The sequence below is a fragment of the Pithys albifrons genome, chromosome 10, assembly GCF_047495875.1.
Source record: "Pithys albifrons albifrons isolate INPA30051 chromosome 10, PitAlb_v1, whole genome shotgun sequence".
Lineage (NCBI taxonomy): Eukaryota > Metazoa > Chordata > Aves > Passeriformes > Thamnophilidae > Pithys > Pithys albifrons.
The window spans coordinates 8,578,975-8,592,087 of NC_092467.1; the positions used below are offsets into that span (position 1 = coordinate 8,578,975).

Here is a 13,113-nt window from a genome sequence, read left to right on the forward strand (position 1 = left end):
GGCCTTGGTATTTATAGGTATGTTGTTCTCATCTGTTCTTTCATCTTTGGTTTATATCTATTTTATAAAGTTCTGCTTTACTGATTTCCCGCCCTCTACCCCCCCCCAATTTTTATTGCTGCCTTGGGTTTTTTCTTCCTCTTTTCTTTTTCTCTTCTACCTTATGAGAAGAAAATACCTCTCACTTGTCTCTCTTTACCACTTCCTACCTTAATTTTAAATCAGCTGTAGAAGACCCCTCCACTTTGTCACTCAGTACAACCCATTCTGAAAATTCCCAGTGCATGCCAGAAGCCACTCCTTTCCCAATATCCAGGTGCTTTTCCTAGGATCCAACTGGACAAATGACCTTAACAATTAGACCAGAACAGTGTAGTCAGATACAAAGTTCTGTGGACTTACAATGTGTTGTTTTACAGCAAATAAATATCTTCAAGTTTCCATGATCCATAGCACATCATACTTGCTGTAAGTACAGCGTTCTCATGGTTAGGCTCTCTCTTCTCCAACTTTTTGACTGGAAACATATTAATTTTATTGCTTTCTTTTTGGAATGATAGGAACCTGCAAAATCTCTTGAATTTGCCAGAGACTGAAAAAATGCATCTGTTCTTGTTTTATTTAGCAAGTCTTTATTTAAAAGAATGAATGCAGCAGCAGAGTTATGTCAAGTGAGTAATGGACTAAACTTGTGCCTGACTGCACCTTTGTGCAGGTGATCCGGAAGGGCTGGCTGACCATCAACAACATTGGCATCATGAAGGGAGGATCCAAGGAGTACTGGTTCGTTCTCACTGCAGAGAGCTTGTCCTGGTATAAAGATGATGAGGTAAGGAATGAAAAACTTCCTACTACTGAGGAAAAGTATTAATTCAGTCTTCTGATACCAGCTTGAAATATTAAATCAGCTTGTACAGATTTGAACTGCAAGATTGTTTTAAGGTTTTAGCTGTGTTCTTTCAATTTCTGTTTTGATTCATGAGGAATGCTGAGTGTCTAAGACTTCTGTTGAAATGCTGATAATAAGTATAGGGTGTTGTGTGGGGTGTGTTTGTTTTTGTTTTTTTCCTTTCTTCCTGTGATTTCCACACGTTGCTCTAAAAAAGAAAAAAGAAAAAAAACCTCAGGATGTTGTGAAATGTTGTAGATATTTTCCTATGCCTGTTTGGGCTGTCTTGCACATCTACTGTAAGTTGATTGTAAGTTGTCTGGGTAAAGCTTATTCTAAAAGTAATTACATCAGTTGGTTTAATGATAACAATTCCTCTCCATCCTCATGTTCTGAGATGATGAAAAGCCTCTCTGCAGAGCTCTGTAGCTGTTGATGTGGATTTTATTTGACAAAAAATGTGCCTTTGTGGATGATCAGTAACTCTGAGGTGAGTAATAAGGGAACTAGAAAAAAAACCTTCTCTGGTGAAAAGGGCATCCAGGTTTCTCACTTTATTAAATATATTGGTAGGCAGCTCATTTGTTCTGTTCAATTACGTTTTCAACAATGTTTGTCATGATACACTGTATCCAAAACTCCAGCAGTGTTTTGAAGGTTCAAATGTGCACTATCAGAGTTATGGTAAGGCCTTTGTGAGTTATTTTATGGTTTATGTTGGCTTTTGTAGAAAAACTGGGCTATGTTTAAAAAGAAATCTTACTGTTTTCTGAAATATTTTAAAGTTAAATATATCCAGAAAAAAATAGTGATATTTAGAGTGAACAAGTTCATTGGGTAAAGAGGCAAATTAGTTTAATCTTGAAGATTTTGCCCCTCGTCCTTTAATTTAAGTTTTAAAGGGATTCAGGTGTATTTATTGTAACAGGAAAACAAGTGCATGTCAGGCAGTGGGGAGGAGCCATCAAGAGGGGAAGTTTCATTCTCAGATTGCTGAGCTGTAATTTGAAAGAAATGCAAAAGTCACTTTATGGATTTGAAAATTTGAAGCTGCTGGTTTTTGTGCTCTATCTTGAGGTTACTGGAACTTGCTTTCTGAGGTTGGGCACAGGTCACTGTAACTTAAAACAAGTGCTGTGTTCTGTGTCAAGCAGGTGGAGGGGCATCCAGGATGTGCTGTGACCATTTTATACAAAGGTTTTTTTAGACTTTTGTGAGTCTTGTTTAATGTGAAGTATAAAAATTCTTTAAAATGCCAATAGCTCATCTTGTGCTATGCAACTTCAAAAATAAATGATTAGTTTTGATAGTCTGCTGGAGGGAGTCACTTGGGAACCTCAGAATAGTCCAGGGAAAGAAATGGTCCCCAGGTGATTTCCATATACATATTTTAAAATAATGCCTCTTACTTGCCAAACACTTATGTTTTGAGAGTCATGAAAATGCCAGTAGTTCATTCAGGCCAATATGGGAGATCACTGAGGAATTTCTTAGAGTAACAAGAGAAGATAATCGTGTTGTACTATTCTATGCTTTGGTGGTGGAAAACGTTCCTCCTTAAGTACAGATTTGCTGTATAATTTGATTGGTTTTTTCTAGTAAAGAGTATACAAAGTTAGACATTTTAATCTGTTTTTTTTGGTGCCAGACCTTTCTCAGCAGGACTGAAAAAAATTGTAAGGTCTGTTTTAGCTTCTTTTTGAAGAAGGTTGAAGTCATGTCTTGGCTATTAGGTTAGTCAGAAGGCAAGTGACTTGTTTCAGAAACAGAATTATGGGCTTTGAAAATAAAGAAGTAAATATATGATCTCTTGGCTGAATTCCAATTTTTATAGTTTTGTCTCCTGAAAATGCTCGCAGTTGTTACTGTCTTATGAAATAGCATTAACTAAGGTTCATTTGAGAGGCAACCTCCAGATATGAAGTTTGTGACTCTCCTGGGTTTCAGCTTGGTTTGGTTGGTAGTTGTCACCCTGTTCTCAGCTGCTGCCTGAACTGGCTGTCTGGGTGTGTTCCCCCGCGGTGACATTCACAGTGTGGGCATGTGAGGAGTGACACCCGTGTCTGTGTGTCTGGCTGTGCCCTGCCAGCTCGTGGGCAGTTCAGAGCTGGGGCTCCCTCTGGGGGCTGTCCCTGCTGTGGTCCCCTCCAGCGCAGGGTCAGGACTCACCTTTGCTCCCTTGCACAGGGATGAGTTTGTTCCCCCTGAGCCTGTACCCCTGAGCAGGGAGCGTTGTAGCAGCTTTGTACCAGAGCACTCTGGCGATGAACTTTCCAGAGCTCCAGTGCCTGCTGGGGCCTCCAGCGCTGTGTACCCCCTCTAGTGTAAGCTGAGACCATTTCCTAGTCTGGAATTTACTCCCAGATCAAAATCACTCTGAGTGCTAGTGGCTGCTTGCTAGTGCCATTAGGAGGATGTAAATTGCTTCCTTTATTTGTGAGGTGCAGCTTTTATAAGTGGTGAATCCACAGGGGGAATGCATTTTGAAGCAAGTTGCTTTGGCAAAAGATTTCAGGTTTTGCTGTATGATATCAGTAGTAAAAAAGAAATGATTGCTTTGTTGATGTGGTTTCGTTGCTGCCACACATGCAACAGGATTTTATTGAGATGGTGAGAGGGACTTGGTGCCTAAGAATTCTTTTTAGGCTTGTAGTTATGGAAATACCAAATTGTGTTCTAGCAGGGTGCTTAAAGCAGTTGCAGTATTAGTTCTGTGAGGACCAATCTGGATTAGTTCCTGATCCTGCATACAGTTACTTGTGTTCATAACTTTGTTGTGTGACCAGTACCCTGACTTTGTGCTTTTCCACTTAAAAAATTAAACAAGGAAAATGCTGTGTACCACTTTGAGACTGCTGTAAATAAGTGCAACATTAGCATGTTCAGTGTCCCTACAAATACAGATTTACTTCATAGAGTATTCCATGTAATCCTGCCTGGAGTATTATAAGGCACAGCAACACACAGAGAAATGATTAAATCTGAGCATTTTACCTTTCAATTGTTACTGTCTTGTTAAATAGCATTAACTGAGGCTCATTTGAGAGTCAACCTCTAGATAGGAAGTTTGTGAATTGGCCACCTCTGTGTTAGGATGTAATGGACTTTGGGAATGGGGAGTGCTTGTGAATCCAAAAGCTCTCTGCTGTAAACAAATGGATACCATTTGTAAAGGGCATGGTCACAGAATGTGATTTTATTCTTTCTAAAGCATCCAGAGATTTTGCTGGCATTATTGGTGTGTAGAGGATGCCAAGCTGCCCTCTAGGATTAGGACTTCTGAAAATGTGAAATTTATATTTTATTGGGAAAATCTCCTTTGGTCTCATTTCCAAAGAAAATATTTCCCTTCTGTTTCAATAGGAAGTGATACTATTGTCAACATCTGGTAATAGATGCAGTTTGTATTTGAATTTCACAGTTTATTCCCCATTGTAAAATTATGTGAGATTTGGGAGCAAGGTACAAAAATAAGTGAGGAGGTGAGAAAGTGGAAAGGGGAGAAGTCACTCTAAGGTCTGACACTGTGTATGTTTACAGAATTAACTTGCCACACAGTAAGCTGCTCTGGCTTCTGTGGCAAGCAGGAATGTCAGTGAGTTTCATACAGCAATAATCTAATAATGGAAGTTGCTCAAGTTATGCCTGGGAGGTAAATGGAAGGACAAAACATATGTAGGTGCCGCAGAGCTGCATGAAAATAAAACTTACTGTTAGTGAGTTAATGAGAACAACTAGGAAAAGAGTACTATAGGAAGCACAGTAGAAATTTCAGCAGTGGGTTTTATTGTCGTTTGCAGGCAGTGCTTGCCCCTGGGTGGGTTGCAGCCCAGTGACTGACCGGCCGTCTGGGATCCCGTGACTGGCGGCTGGAGCTGGCGGTGCAGGTGCTCTGGGGCTCAGAGCCGGCTGGTCCCTCAGGCTGGGTTGTCATGCGACTGCCTGTCTGTGCCTGCTGTACAGGTGAGAGGATGTTCTGCACAGCAAGTGTAGACAGGCAGACACATGACAACTCCGTCCAGCCACTCCCTTGGAGCCATCACCGCTGGTGTGCAACACTTTGTACCAGTCCACTCTGGGGGGGCTTGGCGGGGGGAACACACATAACAGAACTAAACTTTAAGCCATTAGTAGCTGCAGAACAAGAACAGAACTTGATTTTATTCAGGAAAGAAGCATCTGGGTACATGAGTTATCGTTGTGCTGACACTTATCAGTGATGCGATTTCAACAGACTGGTCACACTGAACATTTGGAAAAGCAAAAAGAACTGAAGCCATGGTTTATTTTAGATGCAATTCATACAAGGTTTTGCCTGCATTTTGTACTTGCACATAGTAATTTAACCAGATGTTTTTACTCTTCATGGAAGCACAGAAATACTGAAGTTCAAGATAAAGGATATGTTTATACAGTGCATATTTTCTAGGAGCAGATAAGTACAATAATCTGGCATGTTAAAAATAAAAATCTTTCGTATAAATGTAGGCAGCCACTTGCACATTAACCCCATTACAGAGAACATGCTGGAAAGAAAACTGGTTGCATTTTATATCAACTTTGCTAATATGCAAGAGCTATACCTGTATGGTACTTCTTTTAGTATTTTGTTCTGCATATTATTTCAATTTAGCTTTCTCTCAAAATATGTACTTATTAAAAAAATAACCTCATAAAACTTCCATAAGGTTTTTTTTGTGAAATATATGCCATGCTGCATATCAAAAGCTTGCAAATGGCATCATTTCACATCACAAGATGTGCTACTTTGCTGAATTCCCTGTGTGCAGAATACACAGTGCCTGTAATCCCACATTTGCCACATCGCTGCGATGTTGTTTCAAAAGGTATGAAACACACTGGAATGCTCAGAAGGGGAAAGAGTAACTCTATTAATTGTCTATACAGATTAAAGGTCTGGTTTATAATGGTGTTCCCGAGACTCTGTTGCTCGCTAGTGCCACCATAGGTAACAACAAACTTGTGCTTTCAAACCCTTCTCACATCCATTCCATACAGCAGCCTAACAATGCTGAATTCCAGCCTGAAAACTGGTTATAAAAGGGTTGAATTTACCAACAGGCTAAAGGTGGGGATAGTGGTGAGGTTTTAAACTAAACTAGTAATAAATGAGTAAGTAATTATTCAGGTGTCCTAGCTCTAATAATTATTTTGCCATAAAGAAAAATATATATTTTAGGCAAAATACAGTTGAATGTACAAGTTTATCAATTATGTGAATAAAATTTTCCTTCAACCTAAAACGGTGGAATAAGATGTCTTAAATAAATGAATAAAGTACAAAACATGGCTAGCTAATTCAGACATGAAAAATTAATTCCAATACATTAAAAATGTGTCTTTATAATATGCTTACTTAAATTTCTGTAGCTCTAAGTAAAATTTTAAGAGTGTGCTTTAAGTTGGCATCTTCCTACCCACTTCATCATTTTGAAGAAAAACAAAAGTGGCAAATTATAAGAACTTTTAAACTAGGTCTAATACACTGATTGTGTCATAGATTTCATCACATTTAACTGCTTCATCTGGTTGTTAAAGATCTTTAGTCTGGAAGAAAACTAGGTCTCACTTTCTGTGTTATTCAGCCTTCTTGAATTAGCAAGAATTGTACAGTAAAATTCACTGGCAACCTATAGTATGAAAGTTTGGAGGAATGGAAGTATGCATTTTATATAATAATTTTTCTATTAACAACTGCCAGGGCCGTTGTGCTGGGAGGAAAGTCCTAAGTGGAAAGTTTGTGCGGTCTAATAACTGTACACAAGGAGAATTCATCAAAGAGCCAGCAAAGTGCTTTGCATCTCAAACAGAAGCAAATTTATTTTCCCTTCAGTTAATGCCTTAGGTGCTACCAATGGCTACAGTTATCTCCACTTGATTCTTACTTAAAAACTGAAATTCCTTGAAACTGTAGTAAACTTGCTGAAAGGGCTTAACATTTCTTTCTGTGTGCTGTGTCTGGTTGGCTCAGGGAGTCAGTGAAGGGCTTGAGAATATTTTAGAACACTCGTAACAAAAAAAAATAATCTCATGATTGCCAATATTATATTTACAGAAAACCTGTGTTAAAGATCTGACTTTAAATATTGGTGCCTAGGAAACTGATTTGAGTATTGTGTTCTCTCCAGCGGTGATCAGGACCTTTTATTTAAGGGAAGGTTGTTATTTTTAGACACTGCTTTGCAATGCTGCGTAAAATGCGGTACAGAAGTACAGTAGCATTATTCAGGAAAGTTTCATTCTTAACTCTGGCATTTCCTGTCTTTTTTGTAGGTTTAAGGCTGACCCTTAATAGTATTTCAATTAAGAATTTTTTTCCCTACATAAAGTACTGTTCAGGAAGCAAAGCCTTTTACTAGTAAAAGTAAAGTTACGCTGTTGATTAAGTTTATTATTTAAAAAACCCCAACACACTAAGGTTTAGAGTTTTTCATTTTCCAATCTGCTTAACAGATTTTGATTGATAGATTATAATAATTTAACATTTTATGTAGAAGCCTGGAATGTTTATGCAGGTATTTTATTATTTTGGTTATAATATTTTCCATATAGCAGTGACACTTGGGTGGTCTGGGCGCACGGTGACGGTGCAGGAAGGGGGGCAAGGAGCGAGGAGAGGGTGGCAGTGCCCTTAGTGCTCTGAAAATACACAGGCACTGAATAACACTGGCAATGGCAATGCAGAAGGCAGCGTGCAACTTAATGACAAGGCAGAAAAATGTCAAATGACATGGCTTCTTTTAAAGTAACTAGTTTGTCACATTTGGATGCTTGTTTGATCTATATTTATTTCTGTAAAGTTGACTGATTTGCCCCACCCTTCTTTCTTTTTCCTTTTTTGTTCTAACATTAAAGGAATTTCTTTGTCTTCCCTATTTAACTTTGTTGTATGCACAAAAAATAAATTAGACTCCTTAAAGATTAAAGAAAGTCCGTTATATTGAAACACTCATCTATTTAAATGGTCATATTGGCTTTAATTTGATTTTCCTGGTTTGGGGCATTTTATGGTAGTAACGTATATAATTTAGTTCATACAAGAGGCTTAAGCATTGGAATTGTCCTGGTTTTAGAGAACTCTCACCATGATTTAGTATGCATTGGGTCCTGCTAATTTTTTTAGTCATTGCAGAAAGTCATATTTGTGGTGTTTTGGTTTCTTGTATTTTTTCTCTTGAAATATTTATATATAGCTATCTTGTGTTTGTTGACTTGCATATTTAAAACCTCTTGTTTTAGAACTATGGAAATCTCTTCTCTATGATTATGATCAACCAGGAATTGTTTCAACTAAACCAGCACTGTTTTAAGAACCACGGAATCGCTTAATTCACTTTGAAAATGTTTTGGTTACTGAGCTGAGGTCGATATACTTCCTTATTCATCTCTAACAATACAGGCTTTCTTTCCATATCTGCTGCTTTGCACTCTGCATTTCCCCCCCTCCCTTCTCTCCAAGCCCGTGCCAAGGGGCCTCCTCGATCAGCCTTACAGTCTAAAAATGTAACTTTGAGGAGTCATGGGTGTATGGGAGGGGAATCACTTCCTAAATCCAGAAAGGTCATTTAAAATAAAGATTAATGCAAATAGTGGACTAGAGATAAGAGTAACACTAGTTCCATGTGTTTTCATTGTCCCTGCTTATTTAGCAGAAGTTAACACAGGCTATCTGCAACACTGTTTTCATGGAGAGCCTATTATTCCCTGGATAACAGCGTTTCCCTTCTTTATTTCCAGATCAGAATTAGTTTTAAAAAAGCAGCTTTGTGATTAAGCATTAGATAGAAAAAAAATTTGCAAACGATCATATTCCCCTTGAAAGCAAAGCTGAGCGAGTTTCTTAGCAAGGTTTGGAAACATTTTTGTACCGCTTAAACAACATCTAAGTCATAAAACTTTTCAGATTTGCTATGCCTTAAACAGCAATCATACTTAAGGATTGAGAAATACTAATGCAAGTTTGAGTCCAGTTCCATGCCTTTCATTTCTTCCTGTCACTTCAGATTTTCTCTCAATAACTACATTTAACTGTGTGCTGTAACTCCGGATTAAAGCAGGGTGAGAATAAAAATCCCATCTACTCACACTGTGGGGGATTAAACCCCACTAATTTAATCCTAATTTTCCGCAATATAAAGGAAGAGAGGGCGAATAACTTATAAGTGTATATATACATTACAAAAGAGGTATTTTAGTCAAAAGACACGAGCTATGCTGGGAGGCAAAGGGAAGTGACCGTGCTAGTCCTTGCTCGGTGTGCTTTAGGGCAACCAGGACAGGCACTGCCACAGTCACGCTCCGTGACCAGCTCCCCGCAGAAGCAGCTCCATTGCTTATCCAAGGAGCATGGAAAAGGTAATCAGAACATACATATTTAACAAAACAAGTACAGCATCCAGGCTGCCTGAAACACAACACACGTTCTGCAGAACTGGCTGGTTATAATACTAATGCTGCTTATTTATGCTAATCTTTTTATAGTATAGCTATTCCAAGCCTTCCTGGCAATCCTGAGCACCACATAGAGCGTATTTTTTCCCAGTTGCAGTAGTTTTACTAGTGTTAACTTTAGGGGAGCTGACTCTGGAGTTCGGCTGGGATCAAATTGCAGCCCAGACTTTTTGTATTATTTTGTCCGTGGGGATTTCATTCAGCCTGAGGGTTTTTTTCCCCTACCAGGACAGCTGGAAATTCACCAAAGCAAACTTCTGCATTCGTTTACAAATTCCATTTTTATCAGTGGATTCAGGACAAAGTAACTTATCATTTTGAATGTTATAAGAATTATCAGCAGCAGTTCAGAGTATACAGGATAGCGGCAACAATCAAGCGATGCTGATCACTCATGCAGTGGCCAGCCAGGTATCGGGATGGAAAGCTGGTTTTTCCCTTTTGATTTATTTATTAATTCCCCCCCCCCCGCCTCCATCACATTCTGAACTTTAAGAGGTAATTTTTCCTGACAATCGAAGATTTTGTATTCTATATGGCAGCAGCCTAGCATGGAATAGTCAGTTTTCCTGTGGTTTCCCTCGCAGTTGTCATTAGCACATAAAGCATAAGTTACTTGCAAAGAAGTTTCAACTGCATATGAAAATCTAAGTACAGTTTTCCCACAGGTGATATATTTTATAAAAATTTAAAATATTATTCATGCATTCTTTTCTAGTATTTTATTACTTTAGAATGAAATAATTTTTTTAAAATTGATCTTCAGATCATAGTTCACGACAGGAGCTATTCAGAATACATAATTCTAGCAAGCCTAGAAAAATAAATTATATACTCCTTAAATATTTATACTGATGGCTACAAGTAAAAAAAAATTAAATTTACCTTTTTAGTTTGTGGGGGAAAAAAAGCTTTATTTTAAATTTAAAAAAAAAGCAAAAATAAATGACCGACTTTAACTCTACTCTTGCACGCTTCTCTAGTTAATATACCTCTAGGCAATGTACCTCTCTCATTTCTTGCATAGGTTTTAGTGCACCATCAGAGCTCCATCTTTCTTGCAGTGATGACTGGAGGAAGGGGGGAGGGGAGTCACCTAGGTTCGCCAGGTCATAGGCCAGGTGTTCTTCCAAAGTAGGCCTTACCAGAATGTCTTCCCCGCTTTATTCTGAAGTCCTCCTTTTCCTTTCACAGTGTCCCTTAGCGTTTCTTATTCCCTAGTGTGCAAAACCTGTGAAGAAAAATACTGTATATGAGATCTGAAAGGAGCAATAAGTGTCTTCTCCTTGGCAATAGCAACTTGCGTCCCCAATAGTCCATGCCGCTGCTTTCCCTTGCCCAGTCTAACCAATGTGCAGACTACTGTACAACAGCATTGTCCTGAACAGGTAGTCTGAACACTGGGGCGACGGAGCAGGATCTCCGGACGCGTCTATTTATTTATTTTAAATCCTCTTTTAGTCTCGGGGAAAAACTGCCTTCCTGCATCACGGGTTGTGCTCGGCTCTCCCTCACACTCTGCAGCACTCACTGAAACACACTGAAGTGCTGTGATTTCCAGTCTTGACGTGGCACATTTGCAGCAGACTGGGGATCTGGCAATGAATTTAGGACCAGGAAAAGGGGGAGGGCTGGGCCTGAGAGTCCATATATGGGATGATGTCACCCTGGGGAGGTTTGGGTATGCACTGTGCCGCTGGTGAGACCGCTAGAATTGCCTGCTCTCAGACATGGGTCTGTGTATAAAATGGTACCAGATGTTTTAGTGTAATGTTAAGCAGTCATTTCATCTTCAGGCCAGATTTTTTTCTTCAACTGGGCAGGAAGTGGGCCCCAGTATGGAAAAGCTGTAAAAAGTCAAGATGTACAGTTTCACTGCAGCCAACAGAGAGCGAGTTAATGTAGATGCAGAATTTGCTCTTTTGTGAAGGCTGAAAAACCGAATTTATAAAAAGGATTCTGCTCGGGAAGCTAATGTAATAAGCCAGTGCTTATTTTCTTTGTTTTTAATGACTCTAGTTGTGCTTTTCTATTTTGGCATTTCAGACCAAGAAAAGGGCAAATAGGTTCATTTTTTCTTGGAACTGTCAGCGGCATGCAGGCTGCCGAGACTTGAACAGTAATTAGAGTTACTTCCTGAAAGTGAAGCCCCCATGAAAAGTCTGGAGAAATGTTCTTTGTCATAGCCTCTACATGAGTAATTAGTTCCACATGTGGCCTTCCTATTTCCCTTCAGCTATTTTGGCTGGCTGGTTGAATACTTTGCTATAGCTCAAGACTTAAAGAAGCTTTAAAGTTTTCATTTCAAGCATCCACTGTGAAAATAGCTATTTCTGGTGTCATAATAAATTGCTTCTGGTAGATCAGTGCTATTAGGCCTGGCATTGTTTTTCACTGGTAACCCTGCTGGTCCCATTTTTCTTTTAATGGTGCTTGGTGGAATTATTCTGCGGAATTTTATCTTTGATGTTTACCAGATCTATTGAATTTTGCCAAGTATGACTTTACCGTAGATTTGAAGATATTCCCCCCACAGGCACCCAGCCTTGTTCTCCTGTAAACTTTTTTCTTTGTTGCTCCTTCTGTTGAATCTAAGTGTATTGTACTTTGTTTTGTTGTGTGCTTTTGTTTCCTTTTTTTTTTTTTAATTTTTTTTTATTCTGTCCATGGTCTCAAACAACAGCTAGCACATTGAGTTTGCTCTTCTGAAGTCAAACCTGAAGGTGATCGTGTTTAGGTCTGTGTGTGCACTGGGTGGAACTGTTGCCAGGAGGGTTTTTTCTGCTTAGAATTCTAAGGCAAATGTCAGTATTGGGAACATATTTTGCAAAGTAGATCTCCACCAACTTTCTGGACAGGAATGTAGGTAAATCTAAATGTGTGCCCTGAGCTCTGGTGTCCTCTGGTGTGATTTGGTTCTTCCTGGGTGACGACAGGTACTGGGAGAGCCTTATCTCCTACAGGCGTGCCAGGGCTTCAGGGGGAATGAATGCAGCAAACCTGGACATTGGGGAAATTGGAATTGGAGTCTCAGTGCCATGAAAAGGAAAGGCCTTCAGGCTGCTTTGTGGTGATGGCAGACCAGGCACTGCTCGCGTTGTGCATCCGCTGCTTCTCCCACGTGGATCACGGTGGGCTGGTGTGTGTCCAGGCAGTGGTGGGGCTTCTGATTTCATCAGCAAAGGGAGAGCTTTGAAGGAGCTGTGGAAAGAGGTTTAATGTGCAATGTGCTTGGCTGTCTTAGAAACAGCAACACCACATCAGTGTGTCAGAGAAAGTGAGTTGGTGGGCAGGAGCATTTGAAGGTAAAGCTGTTGGAATGGAGAAAGTAGAGCACACCATGGATAAACCAGGAGGGCTCCTCATCTGCATGTCACTGCATGTGTATTAGCTGGCTTTTTTGCTGTATTCCCACTTGGCACTTGCCTTGTGGAAGAAGAACACAATTTTGGAAAGATTGAGTAGTGATTTTTGTGAGTGGGACCCTCAGTATTGAGGGTCAGATTTTCCCCAATGAGGAACTGTCAGAGATTAATTACTGCGTGTGTCATCAGATAAAGAAATCATGTTGTCAAGAAAAGACTGTTCCAGGGATCTTCTTTCCCTACCAGCAGAAGAGGACTTAGGCTGAACACAACAGGAGGCAGAGCATTAATGACCCAAGCAGGCCTAGGGGCTGAGGGCAGTGTGTTTTGGACTCTTGCTGCCGAGTGCAGCAGGGTTAGTCTGTGAATTTTTCCCGAGATGGTTAA

At 39.7% G+C, this 13,113-nt stretch overlaps 1 protein-coding gene across 2 annotated transcripts in view; it reads left to right on the forward strand.

Moving 5' to 3' along the window:
* Nucleotides 1-13,113, forward strand: part of DNM3 (dynamin 3) — a 174,187-nt gene that overhangs the window by 49,821 nt on the left and 111,253 nt on the right. For both annotated transcript variants that reach the window (XM_071564770.1, XM_071564769.1), the window contains one exon: nucleotides 716-829. In XM_071564770.1, the coding sequence (XP_071420871.1) occupies nucleotides 716-829 (114 nt within the window). The remainder of the gene's footprint in view (nucleotides 1-715; nucleotides 830-13,113) is intronic.